General features: G+C 42.2%; 1 protein-coding gene across 1 annotated transcript; it reads left to right on the plus strand.

Annotated features, from left to right (window-relative positions):
- Positions 1-1,143: 1,143 nt before the first annotated feature.
- Positions 1,144-16,016, plus strand: LOC128473907 (vomeronasal type-2 receptor 1-like). The gene is made up of 5 exons (XM_053456130.1): positions 1,144-1,292; positions 1,502-1,594; positions 12,211-12,502; positions 15,099-15,672; positions 15,976-16,016. The coding sequence occupies exons 1-5, from the start codon at positions 1,144-1,146 to the stop codon at positions 16,014-16,016; spliced, it is 1,149 nt and encodes a 382-aa protein (XP_053312105.1).
- Positions 16,017-20,506: the final 4,490 nt, after the last annotated feature.

The raw sequence follows: 20,506 nt of genomic DNA on the forward strand, positions 1-20,506 counted from the left end.
CGCTTTACTGCTCCCTCATCGCTACGCGCCGGCAAATAATGCTGAGCGCGGGGATATGACGTCATCCCTGCACTCTTCAGCGATAGCCGGCGCGTAGTAATGAGGGAGCAGTAAACTCCTACCGCAGGATACAGGATGAAGGAGGGAGGAAGAGGTGAGAGATGGGGAGAAAGGGGTGTAATGGCAGTGTATATGTATGTACCGTATTGGCTCGAATATAGGCTGCACTTTTTTCCCCCACTTTAAGTCTTTAAAGTGGGGTTGCGGCCTATATTCGGGGTCTAGCGCCGGGCAGACAGCGGGGTTAGGATACAGATCCCCCGCAGCGGTGCAGGAGACCTGCATCCTACTCCCCGATACGCTCAGACAGCCTCCCCTGCCAGCACTTCCCACGGGGGGGTGCCGGCACGGGAGGTTGTCTAAGCGCATCGTGCGGACCGTCCGCACGATGCGTTTTACCTCTGCCCCCCCCCCGGACTTACCGGAGCAGACTCCCGGGTGTCTTGCGGGGCCGGCGGGGGACATCTACGCAATACGCGTATACAACTTCAGGTGCCGGCACCGGAAGTTGTATTGTGTAGATGTCCCCCGCCGGCCCCGCAAGACACCCGGGAGTCTGCTCCGGTAAGTCGGGGGGGGGGCAGAGGAGAACAGTGGTAGCATATCTCGGGGAGGGAGGACAGTGGTAGCATATCTCGGGGAGGGAGGACAGTGGTAGCATATCTCGGAAAGGGAGGACAGTGGTAGCATATCTCGGGGAGGGAGGACAGTGGCAGCATATCTCGGAAAGGGAGGACAGTGGTAGCATATCTCGGGGGGGGGACAGAGTGGCAGCATGTTTTTTTGGTGCTTTTTTAAAGAAAAAAACTTTTTCTTTAAAAAAGCACCAAACCTTTAGGGTGCGGCCTATATATGGGGGCGGCCTATATCCGAGCCAATACGGGTATGTGTTTGTAAGCTTGTGTGTGTGTATGGACAGGTATGTGTAAGAGCAGTATAGGTGTATGTAAGCTGTGTGTAAGGGCAGCGTATGTATATGTGTGTGTAAGGACAATGCACGTGTATTTGTGTGTGTAAAGGCAGTTGTTTGTAACTTACACTTACACTATATAGAGCTAAATTGTCACGGCTAGAGGACCAGCAATGCAGGAACTTGGTAACATCCACCGGTTACAGGAGCCGAGCAGGATACAGGTAGCAAAAGGCAAAAGAGTAGTCATTACACGGAGCCGAGGACAGGATAATCAAAACAAGCCGGGGGAAACGCAGGAGATAGACAGGAACTTCAAAAGGTAAGCCAAGGTCAAAAGCCAAAATCACAATGAAGGGAATTTAATAAGCACAGCCAACATGCACAAAACACTATCACAGGCACTGATCAAGTGCAACAGCCAGGTTTAAATAGACATACTAATTGTATTTCCCGCCCCACATGAAACGGAGGCTTGGAACGCGTAAGTGTGTTCCCTATAAGAGGCCACACGTTGGTGCGTGTGTACAGAGCCAGAGACCATGCAGTCTGTGTTCAGGAAACCTGCCAGTGGCTACAGGCGTTGAGGGACTTCAGTAGAACAGCGGTTCGGGCGGACGGAAGGTAAGTACCCCGTACTTACATAAATATATTGTAACAGCATGGGCAGTATAATCCCCGCCTGTGGATGTTCTTGTGGGTGCGGCTTCTTCTGATGGTATACTTAGGTCACACAGGTTTTCAGAGTGGATATGTAGAAACATAAAATTATGCAAGACCTAGTGTACACTGTGGTAATGGGATAGGCTTTAAATAAATGAAAAAGTACTTACATTTGTGAGAGCAAATAAAGGTTGTCCTTTATCAGCATGGGTGGTATTTTCCCCACCAAGGAAATAGCTCCAGTGAGATAAAAATCAGGATAAAAGTCAAGTTAAAAATAAAATAAAAATGGAGGTCCAAAATTAAGAATAATCCAAAGCTTTATTAGAAAATAAAAGCAAAAATAGATAAAACACACTGTGTTTCGCTCAAAAATTGCTTTTTCAAAGTGTAATAGGCATTCTAAAGACCTCCATATAAATAGTGTGGGAAGCTTTCAAATTTGCCACCTAAATGACATCATAGTCACATGGTTACACACACTAATTAATAGAACAACATTAAGAAATACATATACCGTATTTGCCTGAATATAGGCCGCACTCCCCCCCCCCAAGTCTTTAAAGTGGGACTGCGGCCTATATTCGGGGCCTAGGGCCTGACACCCGGGACATGCAGTTCCGGGCGCTGGGCAGGCAACAGGGTTAGGATACAGATCCCCCGCAGCGGTGCAAGGGACCTGCATCCTACTTTCCGATAAGCTCAGACAGCCTCCCCTGCCAGCACTTCCCACAGGGGGAGTGCCGGCAAGGGAGATTGTTAAAGCACATCGTGTAGACGTGCCGGCAGCGGAGGTTGTTTATGCTCGCATCGCCGCAGCCGGTAAACGTCTGCGCGATGTACGTTAACAATCTTCCTTGCCGGTACTTCCAACGGCGGTTGGATACGTGTTATGCGTAGATGTTCCCCGCCGGCCCCGCAAGACCCCGTGGAGTCTGCACTGGTAAGTCTGGCGGGGAGGGGGACATCTTGGAGGCAGAGTGGCAGCATATCTCGGGGGGGGGGTAGAGTGGCAGCATATCTCAGGGGGCACATCTTGGGGGCAGAGTGGCAGCATATCTCGGGGGGGGATAGAGTGGCAGCATATCTTGGGGGGGCACATCTTCGGGACAGAGTGGCAGCATATCTCGGAGGGGGGGACAGAATTTTTTTTCTTTAAAAAAGCACCTAGCTTTTAGGGTGCAGCCTATATTCGGGTGCGGTCTATATTCGAGCCAATACGGTATATATATATCTGTATATACGTATATACATGAAATCTGTGAACATAGGAAAATATAATTAAAAGAATGAATATAAAAAAGCATTTTTTGATCTTAAGATGAGAAAATAACTTTGATCATGTGATCTCAGGGGGTTTTGAGGTAATGATAATAAAGATAAACTTAGGCACTAGGCACTTGATTGCAAAGTGGAGGTTGTTTACGCGCATCGCCGCAGCCGGTGAACGTCTGTGCGATGCGCTTAGACAATCTCCCGTGCCGGCACTCCCCCGTGGAAAGTGCTGGCAGGGGAGGCTGTCTCAGCGTATCGGAGAGTAGGATACAGGTCCCCTGCACCGCTGCGGGGGATCTTTAGCCTAACCCTGCTGCCTGCCCGGTGCCCGGAACTGCATGTCTCGGGCTTCGGGCGCTAGACCCCGAATATAGGCCGCACAGACGTTCACCAGCTGCGGCGATGCGCGTAAACAACCTCCACTTTGCGGCCTATATTCGGGCAAATACGGTATATATTGTCAGCAGGGGTTAAAATTGTCCTTAAACCCATTACAAAGAATGCACTCCTATGTCATGAAGGGGTTAATATACATCGGCAACACGATCTAATATTAAAGAACGAAAACTAACTGCCAGTTCAGCTGTTATTTTTAAATCATATTTCAATCATAGTTTTAACTTCAAAGAGATAAGTGCAGGTCTAACGTGTGTGTGTGTATATATATATATATATATATATATATATATATATATATATATATATATGTGTGTGTATTCTCATGCGCTTCTCTGAATGGCAGAAATAAAATGTGGTCACCTTAGTGTGTGTGTATGGACAGTGTGTGTGTATGGGCAGTGTGTGTGTGTGTAAGATCAGTATAGGTATTTGTGTGGTTGTAAGTGTGGTTGTAGTGTGTGTGTGTGTGTTTATGTGTGTGTGTAAAGGCAGGGGAGTGTGAGGGCGGTGTATGTGTATACATGTGTGTATGGACAAGCTTGTGTAAGGGCAGTGTTTATGTGCGTGTGTGTGTAAAGGCAGTGTGTATGCGCAGTTGGTGTGTAAGAGCAGTGTAGGTATTTGTATATTTGTAAGCTGGTGTGTGTAAAAGCAGGGTTGTGTAAGGGCAGTGTATGTCTATATGCGTGTTAATGGGCAGGTGTGTGTAAAGGCAATGTGTAAGGTCAGTTGAGTGTAAGGACAGTGTGTGTATATGTGTGTTTATGGGCAGTCCTGTATAAGGGTAGTATATGCGTGTTAATGGGCAGTGTGTGTAAATGTGCTAGCTATGGCTCTGGTGTAGCCCAGTACACTGAACACCTAGCCACACCATTGTTACATTTAGGTCTATTTAATTAGTTCTTATTTGAGTTGGTGGCTAAATTGGCTGACCAGTCAGTACTACAGTCTATCCAGGCTCTCCTAGGACCTGTGATTGTGATTGAACAAACATATAGTAGAATTGGCAAAATAAAGCTTCTGTCATTAGGGTGGGAAAATCCCAGGTAATGAAGGGGTTAGATGTTTTTCCAGTAACATGGACTGGCTACGCTTTGGCCATAGTGAAAAGAAACTTAATTATGTTATCTTCATTTCCTAAAATATAAACCTGCAGAATCTCTTATCTGATAAGTTATTTCTAAATGTTTTATTTAGCTGAGCTAAATCCCACTGCTCCTGAACTGCTGCTACCCAGCTTACATTCTAATGGACGTGTTTATCGAAAGGCAAAAGTGTGTAATCACCTGGGACATAAAGAGGAGGGAAGGGGCACTGACACAAGCACTGAACCTGTGTTTAACTGATCAGCCTGGGAGATTGCTTCTCTTAATGGCACAAACGTTAAGAACCTAAAAAAATACATAAGACATTGCATGGGAAACTTAAAGCAAAAGAGCTTGAATAAAGTAGTTAAATTATTTTTTGATGTACATTTTTCCTAATTAATATATTAGTATAGAAATTCAATCTGCTCCAGCAGATTGGGTTCTCCATGCATGCACGTCCACACACTGCGTGAGTATAAAAATGTGAAATATGGCTGTGCGTATCCAACTGGCAGGCTTGGCATCGACTGGCCAAGCGTCATGGCCACCTATTCATCCCTAGTCTGGCCCTGTGTGTGCTGTTTGTCCATTAGTTGTGCCTGTTTCTGATTATGAGTTATTTCCTTGTGTCATTTTTTTTTTTTTTCTTTTTTTCATCTGACTTTTTTTTTCGTTTATGTTTTGGATGGCCCTGTGATGATATCATCTGCACTCCTCTTCAACTTCTCACCCTGACCCTGCCTCATAAACTCTCGGCCAGACCAAGCTCCCAGTTTTCCCAGAAAGTGTGGACGTTGTATACATATGATTGCTTCTTTATGTTCGTTAATTCTCCCCACAAGTGTATTTTTACTGCCCTGTCGGTATGTCTCACTGCCTCCAACTCATCCTTCACCTGCTGGCGGTGTTGGGAATTGTGGGATGCCGCAACTTCAAGCGGTTGCCGCTCCCCCATAAAGCCTTGAACCAGTAGGCTATTTTGAGAAGAGAGAGGAAATTGTGAGAGACATTCGGGGATATACAGGGTTTGAGGTCACACCATTGGGGGGAACCCTGTTTTCAGGACACTTCACAGTGCTGTGCTGGGGGAAGGGCACCAGGCAGATGGTCGGAATGGTTACCTTGGGTGGGAAAGGCAAATCAGGGAGGCAGAGTGGCATAAAGAGGTGTATAAGGCATATCTGGGGGGCAGAGTGGCATATAGGGGTCAAGAGGCATATCAGGGAGGCAGAGTGGCATATAGGGGGGTATAAGGCATTTTTAGGGGCAGAGTGGCATATAAGGGGATATAAGGCATTTCTGGAGGGCAGATTGGCAAATAAAAGGAAATAAAACCAAAAAAATGCATTTTTCTTAATCAGTTTTTATTAAATATGAAACAAATAGTTTACATGAGAATTAGTATTTACTAGTAAAACCCTTTTCTCATAGGGTAGTCTTTTTTGTTTTTAAATTCATTCTTTATTAAATATTTCAATGAACAAACATTAACAGACCAAGAGAAACTTCAATTTCATGTATAAAATATAATAGAGTATACGGAAAGTCCAATATATCAATTGGTTAACTGATAATCAATAAAATTCAATCCTGTAATACTCTTCATATATATTCTCATGCACACATTCTGCTTCCTGGTAGAGGGTTCTTGGATAGAACAAAGGAGGGATTCAAAAATGGTTGCCACGGAGTTCAATATATAAAGAATTATATCAATGCATAGGTATACTTTATCATTTAAATAGCTATATAAAGCCAACGATACCAGATCAATTCATATTTCTCTATTATATCGGCCTCTTTAAAAAAGTACTTTTCAGCACTACATTGTTGTTTTATTTGGTTTTCAATCTCTAACCACGTTGGGAGATTCTGACTCATCCAGTTCCTTGCCAAACAGATTTTAAAAGCTAGTAAGACATTGATCCAAAGAATTTGTTCATTCCTATTAATTCTAGGAAGATCAATATGAAAAAGAAAATTCTGCGGCGATAGGTTTGTATTAAATCCAAATAATTTTAGAAATAAATCAGTTATTTGTAATTTTAGTTGAGATAGATATACACAGTCCCACCAAATGTGTTTATGTGTGCCTATATCCAAATGACAACGCCAACAAAGGGCTCCCTTTACTGGTTGGAATTTAGCTATCCGGACCGGGACCATGTACCATCTATATATAAGTTTAAAGAAATGTTCTTGAAGATTTAAACAATGGGTCATTCTAGTAACCGTCCAACCGTCCAACCCATATTCCAAGTTTGTAGAGAGATCGAAAACTCTTTCTCCCACTGTTTCTGAGCGTTACTTTTCTTAAGGATTTTATTATCTTTAAAGAATTTCAATATCTTAGAGATTATCCTTTTGGAAGTACAAGACTCATAGGGTAGTCTTATATTTGGCGACAAATGGGACAGACAAAAAGAAAGAAGAAAAATATAGATAAAGAGTAGGAGAGATGGAGAAAGAAGAGATATAAAGTAAAAAAGAGAGATGAAATAAAGTGAAAGGGGGGCACTAATAAGTTCCACCACTAAATCATAACACTAAAAATACTAAACAAATATAAATAAATTAGATGTTAAAGTACCATAGTATTGCGAGAATGTAAAATTGTGCCCCCTCAGTTTTTTTTTTACAGAGGTTATTTTATTTACTCTGCCTTTACACACGCCTGCCCATAAACACACACACTGCCCTTACACACTACTGGCTTTACACACGCCTGCCCATAAACACAGATATACACATACACTGCCCTTACACGACTGCCCATACACGCTGCCTTTACACACACCTGCCCATAAACACACATATAGACACATGTCTACCCACATACACTACCTTTACACACCGTGGTTGTTGGAAAGAAGCAGTGGTTCAGGATACTTGTATGCCGATTTCTTACTCCCACCTCTTAGAGGTGTTTTCTTTGGGGCGTCTGCGTGAAGATGAAGGAATTTTACTTGCTTGGCTTGGCTTTTGTTTTTGCTTTCTTTGGGTACGGTGGGTTTCTTCTAGGGTAGGGGAATTGGTTAGTCCCAACAAGCATGTCCATGGGGGTGCTCCAGTTTTCCGATGTGGCATTGGAGGCTGACATTGTTCGGGTTAAGATCAGGGTGTTAGGTGCAGGGTACTCCTTGGGCCTGTGCCCTGGTGAATCCAGTGTTGAAAAGGGCTGCCGTGCATGGGACGCCGGTGGTCACAACAGGGATTAGATAATGGTAAATAAGAAGTTAAGTAAACATTGGTGATATCTGTTTACGAACAATTATGTTGGCTGAGAGGGGTTGGCTCAAAATATGGTCATGTGTTTGTCATGTTTGGAGCACATGTTTATCACGTGCTATTAAGTGTTATGACTTTAAATAAAGAATTTATGTTTTTGTTAGTGTTATGGTGCGGAAGGCAAATCTTGTGTTTCATGTGTATGTTTTTGAGGAAAAAGGGAGGGTGCCAGCATTGACAGTACCTCAGTCAAGAACAGCCCCGGAGGGAAAAATATTGTCCAGGGACATTTTTAATTTCAAGCTTGGGATAGCATTGCCTCCCTCCCATCCTCTTTTTTTAGTTTTCTTTTGTGTGGTGACTGCACCGTGGCCCAAAAAGTATCCAAAGTTGACTTATAATGAAGATTATTTTAAAATGATGTGTATTTTTGGGGTGAAAAGGGAGGGTGCCAGGATTGACGGTACCTCAGTCCTGTTTGACACAGAGTCTGGAAATATGTTCAGGCTGCAGGGTTAAGAGGCTGTTCAAAAAGGATATTTTGACTAACCTTCTGCTGGAACTAAAGGAAGCTATACGTCTTCCTGATGCCTGCTCTTTTATACAATACAAAGTAGTTGGACGCTGACATTTGTATCCGATAAATGGCAAATTTCTCATATCAGTGTTGGCTTTGCTGTTAAACAAATATGGTTTGAAACATTGCTCAGTCATGCCAACACTATCTACTGTGTGTGCTTTGTAGTCTGCTGTGCAATTTGTCAATTTGTTATCGTGGACAATATACAGACATACTTACGGTCTGTATACTTGAGTGCCAACCAGGCCCGGACTGGGACAAAAAATAGACCCGGGCATTTCAGACTGAGCAGCCCATTTTTATGAAACAACATATATGTATACAATACCTTATATTTTCCACTAAATGATTTCAGGGCCTTGAATGTTTTGTCCCCTGAAGTCACTACAAATTCAGGAGGGCGTTTTATCTCTGGATAATTAAAAATGAAATAGTTCCTAATGTAAATTAAGAAAACAGATAACCAAACACACACACCAGGACAGGCTTTTCCACACCGACACCCAGACACACACACCAGGACAGGCTCTGCCACACCGACACCCAAACACACACCAGGACAGGCTCTGCCACACCGACATGCAAACACACACACACCAGGACAGGCTCTGCCACACCGACATCCAAACACACACACACACCAGGACAGTTAAAAAAAGAAGAAATGGTTCAGCACTCAACTCCCAGGAAGCTGGGAGCTAGCCGGAAAAAACCCCCAGAAAGCATAGCAAAAATAGCAACGTTTCGGCCAAACAGGGCCTTTTGAGCTTGACAAAGGCCCTGTTTGGCCGAAACATTGTTTTTTTGTTTTGCTTTCTTTGAATAAAGTAACCTAAGGATTGGAAGCTGATTGGAGTGATGGGGTTCTTTTCTGTGTTCGTACACACACCAGGACAGGCTCTGCCACACCAACACCCAAACACACACCCCAGGACAGGCTCTGCCACACTGACACCCGAACACACACACTAGGACAGGCTCTTCCACACTGACACCCAAACACACACATCAGGACATGCTCTGCCACACCGACACCCAGACACACACACCAGGACAGGCACACCGACACCCAAACACACACACCAAGACAGGCTCTGTCACACCGACACCCAAACACATACCAGGACAGGCTCTGTCACATCAACACCCATACACAAACACACACCAGGACAGGCTCTGCTACACTGACACCAATACACACACCAGGACAGGCTCTGCCACACCGACACCCACACACACACACCAGGACAGGCTCTGCCACACCCACACCCAAACACACACATACACACACACACACCAGGACAGGCTCTGCCACACTGACACCCAAACACACACACAACAGGACAGGCTCTGCCACACTGACACCCAATCGCAAACACCAGGACAAGCTTTGCCACACTGACACCCGCATCCGGAGGGTTTCCACGGACGGTTTCACTCAGCCTGCCTTTGCCCCCATAACAGCTTGCCTGTGGCAACTTTGCCACCAAAACAGCCTGCCTGTGGCATCTTTGCCACCAAAACTGCCTGCCTGTGGGATCTTTGCCACCAAAACAGCCTGCCTGTGGCATCTTTGCCACCAAAACAGCCTGCCTGTTGCATCTTTGCCCTCCCTTACACATCCATGCTATCACACACACATATTCATTCACTCGTTCACAAATATTTATTCACTGATTCACAGATAATCATTCACTAATTCACAGATAATCATTCCCTCATTCAGATACTCATTTACATATACTCATTCACAAACTTTCATTCACTCACTCCTTCACAGATACTCATTAATTCACTCTTCCATTAAATCTCACATACTCCATATAGCCTCCCTCACCCCCTTACCTGAACTGATGATGTACGCGCCGCTCGCAGACTTCCGTGGATCTGCACAGGGGAAGCAGACGCGCAGCAGGGTCATGTGACGTACGTGACGTACGTCACATGGCTCCGTTGGATTCCTGCGTCCCCCTGTCGGTAGAAGAGACGCTGCTCGCGCGGACCCGCTGCTAGAGTTGCGGGCCCGGTCGCAGTTGCTGCGGGCTTAAGGGGCAGGTGCCCCTTTTGCCCTGCGTTAAGGACGGCCACATAGGCCCAGTCAGTCCGGTCCTGACTGGGCCTATTTTAAGATAGGGGCCTGGAGCTGCAGCTCCATTAGCCCCTAAGTCAATCCGGCCCTGCCGCGGCCCGGGCTGGCTCTGCCCCGGCCTGGCCCACCAGGCAAATGCCCGGTGTGCCCGATGGCCAGTCCGGGCCTGGTGCCAACAACTCAAGCCACATAATTCCATAAGCAGTATTCCATGAGTATAAGCAGGCAGGGCCATTTACTCTTACACAACAAATAGCAGACGATGGGGGCAGCAGCTTATGGGGCAAATGCCTATGATGGCAGGAGTGTCACATTAAATATTTATTTACTTTTATCTTGAATTAATCTAATGCATAGAAAGTTTTTTAATTAATTTTTGGGTCATTTTTTTATGTATTGGTCAAAAAACAGTTGTATCGTTAATACTTGCAATATAAATGACTATTATAATTGTACTGAACTTTTAACTGTACAGAATAATTGTACACTTTGTTATTTAGCTATGAATTCGCTTGGTGAGTGATCACATTAGATATTTGGAGAACAGGCCAAATTAGTGATTCCCAACACACAGACGAATTAGCTAAATTCAAGATGCTGGTAAATGTATTACGCCTTTGTGTATAAAACAAGGGCACCGGAGTCGCTTTTAATTCATTTACAGGAGACACAGACTGCATCTCACCATGTACTGAAACATGCAGCTGAACCCTGCACACATAATGATATTCTGTATTATGCTGGGATATATTGTATTGTCAAGAATAATAATATTTAAATCTATGACCGGATTGTATTCATTTAGTGTGTTACTGATTATGTTTGGTCTGTGTTTGACACCTTGCAAATCTGCAACAAAACACTCAGAATCGGCCTGTAAATTACGAATAAGGCAAGCATTCGACGACTATGAATATTATCAAGATGGAGATGTTATCATCGGAGGAGTGTTCACTGTACATTCTTCTGTACAGGATTACCAATTTACAAAAGCACCTCTGGAGCACATGATCTGTATGGCGTAAGTTGTCTTTACTAGATATTATTTAAAAAAAGTGGTATTCTTTTTCTGTCCTCAGGTATCCAAATTTTGGTGGCTAGACATGGCGCCACCATACCTAGGCACCTAATTGTTTGGCTTCAGAAAATAGGTACCCTTCCAGATGTGCTGTAAGCAGAGGAGAACCACAAGGTGTGTGATCATTTAGGAGGTCAGAGTTGTCCTTACTCACTTTACAAGGGAGTGAGAATATTTGCTGGCACTTCTATATCAGGAGGAAACTTGTACTGCAGAGTTTTGTCCCGACAGATGCACAGACCTAAAAAAGAGCATTCTGGTCTTTCTAGTTTCTAGTACTCTTAAATACCCAAAATGTTGCCAGTAATAATTATTCAATTACATAAAAACAGTTATTCAGATTTTCCAGGGAATGTATAATTGTCATATGACATAAAAGTAGACTAATAGTTTTTTTCAATGGAAACTGGAAAGGATTTTTTAAATAGTTAAGTGTGCTTACGGATTAAAATAAGCAAATTATATGTATCGAAGCTTCATCTTGTGTGTGTATATCATGGGCAAAGGTATTTTAACTACTTTTTCCAAAGATCTGCATGATTATTCCTTATGCAGTATCTCCAGCATGCATGCAAATTATGCCACCCTTTCCCATCGTAGAAACAGAAGCTGTATTCTAGGTTTTAGAAGTCATTTATAAAATACACTAATCTACAGAGTGGCAGCGGTACCTCTCACTTTACTACCAATTTCTAACACACAGAAATAATGCCTATAAACTGTTATTCTTCGCAAGTGGCATTTTCATTTACTTAAATGGATTCAGTCACAATATGTTCATGATTATTATATATTTGTTAGACTAATTTAGTACAAATGTCAAACTGTATATTTCCATAGGCCTTTCTACCTTTGGTACGCGCATGTCCGCATCTTTCTTTTTGCCATTGAACAAATTAATAACTATACAAATATTTTACCAAATATCACGCTGGGATACCATCTTTATGATTCTTGCTTAGATACAAGGAAGGCTGTAAAAAGCATTTTACAAATTTTATCTGGACCTGGGAAGACTATCCCCAATTATTCCTGTTCTGAACGTGGGAAGGTGGCTGGTTTTATTGGAGATCACTATTCAGTCACCACTGTGCCCATAGCGCAAATACTCGGGATATATGGTCATACACAGGTGAGTCCATTCAAATCTAATCTAATTAAATACCCCCTTACGAAAAATGACTGCAGTTTTTTCTGAAGTAATACTGCAGTTTTTTGGACATGAAATACATGTTTTACTGCATTTGTACTTCACTGTTTTACTGCAGTTATTTTTGTAAGGAAGTACAAATGCAATAAAGCTGCAGTACATTGAAGTACAACTGTAGGTTTGCAATATAATGACGTAAAAGTGCAGTAAACGTGCAGTAATACTGCAGTAAAAGTGCAGTAAATGTGCAGTAATACTGCAGTAAAAGTGCATTAGTACAGTTTTTTCATGTCCAAAACTGCAGTTTTCTACAAACAAACTGCAGTATTACTTCAGAAAAAACTGCAGTAATTTTTCGTAATGGTATTTTTCTCTAGTGGTTCCGACTTGTAGATTGCAATTACTGAGGCACTAAATTAGAGAGATTCATTGCCTTATCAACAGATGTAAAAGTTATAAACAGAGCTTTTAGAAATGAAAAGTATTTGTTTTGCTGGTGATATCACATGGGAATGCAAATGCAGGCTCTGGTCTGCTTTTAAGGGTAGGCCAAGGGGCGTCATGGTGACCACACATTGCAGCCCCTTTAAGCCAGCATAGCAAACTGTTTTTCATCAAGGTATTTTAATCAGAGATAAGTACAATGACATTTTGTGGTCCTTCCACAAAAAAGAGTTAGGGCGGATTTCAGGACAAGGTCACAAAAACGTGAAACAGGAACGCAAGACACCTTCCAAAGTAAAGCAATTGATAACTTTCCAGAAAAAAGGCCATAGAATCTACAATGTGTCTTAGAACAACACCACCTGAAGATGGTAATAGTAATACTATTACAACAGGGGAGAGTACAGCAGTTACAAGATATTTGAAAAAGTCCCAAAGAGCGACAAAATGTGTCCCTTAATCTGAGAGGACTGAGCACTACAATGGATGCTGGATATTTCGTTTTCCCGGCAGCAAAATGCTTGTAAAAATTGTTGAGTATAATTGGGGTTTTCAGTGCAACCTGCCTAGCTCAGTAAGTAGAACAGGAAACTTCATTTGGTCTAACTTCAATTGGTCTATTCGAGTAACATAAGTCAACGAACAGGTTTTACAACAAATTTTTAAGGGGCAATCTTTTTATTGCTTTGGATGTTGAATCCTTATATTCATGTATCCCACATGCTAGGTGTAGAAGGTTAGGTTTAGGTTTTAGAAGCAGTCACCCGGTGTTTGCATAGGTTTAGTAAACAGTATCTACAATTGAATTTCTAATTCTGGCCTTTAATTTCTTTATTAACTCGTAACTATTTCATTTTTGAGGGAGTATAGTATGTCCAAATATGGGGGACCACTATGGGCACAATTTCCTCCCTCTTATTCAAACTTGTATATGGCCTTGTTTTATATTTAAGTTTATTGATACAAAACTGTTTATGGTAAAACAAACATTTTGTGCCTGTTTTGACAAAATTACATTAGTTCCGACGGTCAATAAGCAGTACTGCGACACAGCGCAGGCCAATACACGTTACAGTACAAGTTCAGTTACGGAAAGCTCAGTAATATACAGTAAAAGCAGTGTACAATTACAATTCCAGATATGGCACATATCGTTAGCACATTAATGGAAACAGCCTGGGGAAATGGGGGAATGGAGTGGTCAGGGTGGGTGAGGGGGCCGAGGAGAATGGGGCTAGTCTTCAGCCTCTAGACTGTCCTTGAGAGAAAAGTCTCTCAGCAGGCTGTGGATAAGCCTGCGGCAGTCATGGACTGTGATCTGCTCCCTCCTCAGCACTAGGCGGTTCCTGGCAAACCATAGAGCGTCCTTTGCACAGCACATGAGACGCCAAGCATTGTCAGTGGCGCTCTCTGTGTGTGTTCCTGGAAAAAGTCTGTAAAGTACAGAGTGGTAGGGCAGGTACTTTCTCTCAATAGAGTCCTTGAGATCCAGCTCCAGGGCTCTGAACAAAGCCTGTGCAAACGGGCACTGCCAGAACAAGTGAAGGGAAGTCTCCTCCTCCACAATGCACTGTGGGCAGTGTCTATATCTGCACAGCCCCCTGGCATACATAAATGTCCTTAGGGGGTGGCCTCCCTGAATGGCCATCCATGCAATGTCTTTGTGCCTGTTGGTTAGCCTGTTCGATGCCACGTTAGCCCAAACAGTCCTGGCTGTGGCGTTGGGGAGCCCTGGGATGTTCTCGATAGTGTCTTTGGCTCTGATATCATATCCCGGCGCTCAACATTACAAGCCGGCACCGAGACCGAGCTAGAGGGCTCGCAGAGGAGAGAGAGGGGGCGCCGAGCGGGTACTGACAACTTGATAAGCGAAAACCACTCGGCACCTCTCTCTCTCCTCCACTTAAAAAAAAAAAAAAAAAAATGCGCTTGGGGCGGCAATGTGCCCCACTCTGCTCCATGGCAACGCAGGCCCTGTTTCTATGTATTCCTGTGTGAGAGAGAGGGCATGCTGTGTTTAGCAGAAATAAATATCACCCATTCGTATTCGAAATGTAGTGTAGCAAAACAATTTTTTAATGCACTGTATGATTATCTGAAGTTAAAAATGATATAATGTTTTCATATTTTGTAGATCAGCTATGGAGCCACAGATTATTCATTAAGTGATCGACGTGTCTACCCGCACTTTTTCAGGGCACTTCAGAATGAACGCGTCCATTTCTTAATAATATCCGACCTTCTGAAACACTTTGGCTGGACCTGGGTTGGAATATTTACATCGGATGATGACGGTGGAAATCAACAGAGTCTTATTTTAACCAAATATCTCAATGATCAGGGTATTTGTGTTGCCTACACAATACATAGCAACAAGGGCATCAAAAACGATTTACATCACATCAGTGAAACTGTTAGAAAATCTTCTGCTCAAGTTATTGTGATTTGTGGACCCTTAACATATGCTTCTATTAGCACACTGCTTGTCTTAAAAGATATTTTTCACAGTAAGACACTAATTCTTCCCCCTTCTTCGGCTTCAAAGACAGAAGTGTTTCTGACTAATATCGGCACATTTAATGGCAGTTTGGGTATTGAACACTCTCCTATATTTTTTTCTGGAACCGAAAATTATTTCAAAGATATCAAACCTTCTAAATTCCTGAACGATGGACTACTTGCAGATATTTATTCCCTATATTTCAAATGTTTGTCTTTAAGTTCATTAAAAAATAATCTATTTAACTTTTTTTATAGAATATCTTTTCAGAACTGTACTGAGAAAAAACGTTTGGGTAACCTTGGAATGGAGTTATTTACCGGTGTTTCACCACGAGTACATTTTGCGGTAAATCTTATGGCTCATGCTGTGGAAAGCATGAATTTAAATACTGCGCCTCATAGAACAGAAAAAAGAACAAATTTCAAACACCAGGTAAATATTAGAAAGACACTATATGAGGAAATTTTTGTTCTAATAATGAACCTATTTGTTTGACTCATTAATGAAGATGCCGTCAATCGCAATATTCAACAATATGCACATGATTGATTAAGAAAAATTAGAGAACATGAAACCAGTAGGGTTACTTCTCTCTCACCTGTAAAACAAGTATATGTTGGGATTTTACAATTAACTATTACTTACACCATGTCAGGATGGGGTATAGATAAGTAATTAGGGTCTAAGTAATATCCCCCAATCTTACATAGAAACATACAATCTTACATAGAATTTGACAGCAGGTAAGAAGCAATCTTTATAGCCTTACTTCTATCGCATGCCTGTTTAACCCTCTCCTTACCAAGTTTTTTTTTATCACCATACATATTGTACATTATTTTTGCCATTTTTACCATATGTTGGTTTAATCAAGATTCCTCTTTTCCGTGTTTGATGTACCCAGACAAGTTATACATCCTATATTTTTTGCAGAAAAAATAGGGCTTTTCTTTGAAACAATAGAAACATGGAACAAATAATAAATGTGACTTCTAGTATGTAAAAAAAACTCCCTATAATAATATAATCTATATATATAATTTCTCCTATAGGGTAGGCGCCACTGATGAACAATGACCCAATTTATGTTCCGCAACACCCCCTGAATATAGACACTCCCTTCATATAAATTTTTAGTATTTAGTACTATTTTTTATGTTTCGGGCTTAAGGGTTCAGTACAAGGGTAGTGAATGGGAGGGTTTATAATATTTAGATGTAGTGCTTTGGCAATTGGATTAAGGGCTTTTTAAATATATACCGTATTTGCTCGATTATAAGACGAGGTTTTTTTCAGAGCAAATGCTCTGAAAAATACCCCTCGTCTTCTAATCGGGGTCGTCTTCTAATCAGACCTCAAATAGAGGTCTGATTAGGAGACTAAGATCCAGATCCCCCGCACCGCTGCAGGGGACCTGGATCCTCCTGTCTCACCCGACCCCCCCCCCATCACACACACACTTACCGGTGCTTCCTGCTGTGTTGCCGGGGCAGCGGGTTGATGTCTACGCGATCCGCGTAGACAACGTCCGCTGCAGCCGGAAGGAGGTGTGGCTAGCAGCGGGGGTTGTCTGCGTCCGCCGCATAGACCGTCCCCGACTGTCAGAGATCGGAGTTCGCCGCACCGGTTCCGCACCGGTGCGGGGAACTCTGATCTCTGACAGCCGGGGAAAGTATACGCGACGGACGCATACAAACCCCCGCTGCTAGCCACACCTCCTTCCGGCTGCAGCAGAAGGCGACGTCAACCCGCTGCCCCGGCTGGAAGCACCGGTAAGAGAGGGGGGAGAGCGGGGGAAGGGGGGTGAGAGGGGGGGGAGAGAGAGAGAGAGTGTGTGTGTGTGTTTGTGTGTGTGTGTGTGTGTGTTAGTGTGTTAGTTAGTTAAATGGGGGTATAGGGTGTGTGTGTGTTAAATGGGGGCATAGGGCATTTCTGGAATGCCTTATACCCCTAAATGCCACTCTGGCACTTAGGGGGTTAAAAGGCATATTATGGGGCAGAGTGGCATATAGGGAGGTATAAGGCATTTCAGGAGGCAGAGTGGCGTTAAGGGGGCATTTAATAGAGCACTCTGCCTCCTGAAATGCCTTATACCTCCCTATATGCCACTCTGCCCCATAATATGCCTTTTAACCCCCTAAATGGCAGAGTGGCATATAGGGGTATAAGGCATTTCTGGAGGCAGAGTGCTCTATACAATGCCTTTTAACTCCCTTAATGCCACTCTGCCTCCTGAAATGCCTTATACCTCCCTATATGCCACTCTGCCCCATAATATGCATTTTAACCCCCTAAATGCCAGAATGGGATATAGGGGGATAAGGCATTTCTGGAGGCAGAGTGGCACATAGGGGGTCAAAAGGCATACCATGGGGCACAGTGGCATATAGAGGGTTAAAAGGCATATCATGGGCCACAGTGCCATATTGGAGTGGCAAGCCTGGGGGCAGATGTGCGTAACTGGGGGACAGGTTGGAAAATACAAGAAATAAAAACAAAAAAAATATTTTTCTCAATCATAGCTTTTATTTAAAAAAATAGTTTACATGAATTAACATTTACTGGTAAAACTTTTTTCCTTTGGGGTCGTCTTATATTCAGGCTTTTTCTTTTTTTTCTAAGTTAATAATCAGATTTTGGGGGGTCGTCTTATAATCAGGGTCGTCTTATAATCGAGCAAATACGGTATTTATGAATTTATTTATTTTTCACTTTTATCACAAGTTAGATAGAGAATCCTTTAGGGATCTCTTGTACATCTTATATCTGTCAATATTAGTGCCACACTAATCGCAAACTTCCCAACACTATCAAATTATACACAGCGAACATACAACATAAGGATTTCCCTTACCCTGGACAGGTGTTGAGAACTGCCTTTAAAGGTCATAACACAGCCTTTATTAATACATCTTACTCTACTCCTATGTTTAGCATTGATTCATTTCTTTGGCCCCTATCCTACCTACAAAAGGGGAGTGTTTTAAAGGTCTAGGCACATTTCAGACCCACTGGACATTTGCTTATGTTTTACCCCTACCATAATACCCCTTGTGCTGATGGTGTGTGTGTGTGTGTGTGGGGGGGCTAATTAAATACACCCATAAATTGTCCAAGTATACCCTGCATTCACTCCCATTCACTGCCTTACATTAAAAAAAAGCCTGATGCAAAAGGAAAAAAACAGAGCAACAATAAATAAAACTAATCATTCCTTACCTGTGTTAACAGATTAAAAATTGTTGCTTGTTGTGCCGGAATGTGTAAATATATTCCCATACACCAGTGACCCCCAGTGTTTGAAAGCCGCATCACTTCCTCCATAAACTTAAATCAGCTTCATTACACTTTGCCGGTTAAATCTGTGAGTTGTCTGATTTTTTCAAACTGCACTGTGTCACATAATTTATATTTCCTACTGAATGTATGCAAGCGGTGAAATGCGTGTTGATTGTGTGTTGATGCTTCTGGCTCAAATTCGTGCCAACTTGCAATCACTCACAATTTAACAAACAAAATTGTGTGTATTTTTTCATACATCAATAAATGTTGCAAATATGTTTAGAGTGATGCGCATGGTAGCATTAATATTAATGTTGGTGTGCTGTTATGGGCAAAGTTAAAATTTTGCTTGTCCAATTGTCTTGAACATTGTAATTCCCAATGACTGCAGCCCATTCACAAAAATGCTCACAGCTTTTTACAATTTAATTTCTTATACATTTGTATATATAGTTATTATATTATGAATTATCTAAATAAATGTTTTACTTTCCTTAAAAGATACATCATTTTATCAAGAATACAGATTATGTACGGGGCTCGAACAAACCAGTGCCTGTTTTTGATCAAAATGGTGAATATGTTCGCCCTTACATGCTTACAAATCTGAAATTCACATCTGATTCAATAAGAAATGACACTTTTGTAGGCCTGTATACGCCATGGTATCCAAGTGGTCAGAGGCTTGCTATTAACACACATGAGATAACATGGAAGACCAACAACAACGAGGTCAGAAATTTAGAAATTAATATGTAGTGTACGTAGTATGTCTTATTCCATTTCAATATTATACTCATTCCATCCATAACCTTGTTTCATCCGGCTTCTGTTTTAAAATTTGTCTTATGTTGAATTCTGATCCCTATAAAAATGTCCCCCAAGCTCCTCACCCTTTAAAACAGGGATAAGGAACCTATTTTCTGCCAAGGGCAATTTGGATATTTATAACATCATTCACAGGCCATAACAAATTATCAACTTAAAAAAAGGCCCCACATTGTATATTTATCCCACAGACAGCTCTCTCGTGCTGCCCCTTTTGCCCAGCGGGCCAGACCAAATGATTTTGCTGGCCTTATACGGCTCTCGAGACGGCCATTCCCCACCCCTGCTTTAAAGAATCAGAACCGGTAAACCATTTCTTGTTTTGTAATAAATATATTTTGTTTTCAAACGTGATACCAGAATCACTTTTTTTCCACCGTAAGCCTCATTGTGAACCTTTGCTAGAATGTTTATTCTTTTCAATCTAAATCAGTCTTAACAAAACTGGAACATTTTGGTCTCTAACAATGTTAGATGTTAATTAATTCATATTTGTTTGTCAGATTCCACGATCTCAATGCTCAAATAATTGTTTACCTGGTCAGCGGAAAGTCCAGCTATTTGGAATACACTCCTGCTGCTACGACTGTGTTTATTGTTCAGAAGGAGAAATATCAAATGTTACTGGTATGTTAGAACTGCACTGAGTACTGAATCATTGGAATATTAAAATATTAACCTACAAAAGACTATTATCTCTATTACTAACAATATATCACTTATCACTTTTTACAGACAGTGACAATTGTTTAAAATGCCCAGTAGATGAATGGCCAAATGAGAAAAAGGATCGATGTATTCCCAAAGTGGTGGAATTTCTATCCTATACAGATGATACCTTGACTGCAATAATGGCATCTGTCTCAGTTCTCTTTTGCATAATTACTCTGGCAGTACTGAGATTGTTTATTTTACACTGGAATAACTAT

The sequence above is a fragment of the Spea bombifrons genome, chromosome 2 (assembly GCF_027358695.1).
Source record: "Spea bombifrons isolate aSpeBom1 chromosome 2, aSpeBom1.2.pri, whole genome shotgun sequence".
NCBI classification, from domain to species: Eukaryota; Metazoa; Chordata; class Amphibia; order Anura; family Pelobatidae; genus Spea; species Spea bombifrons.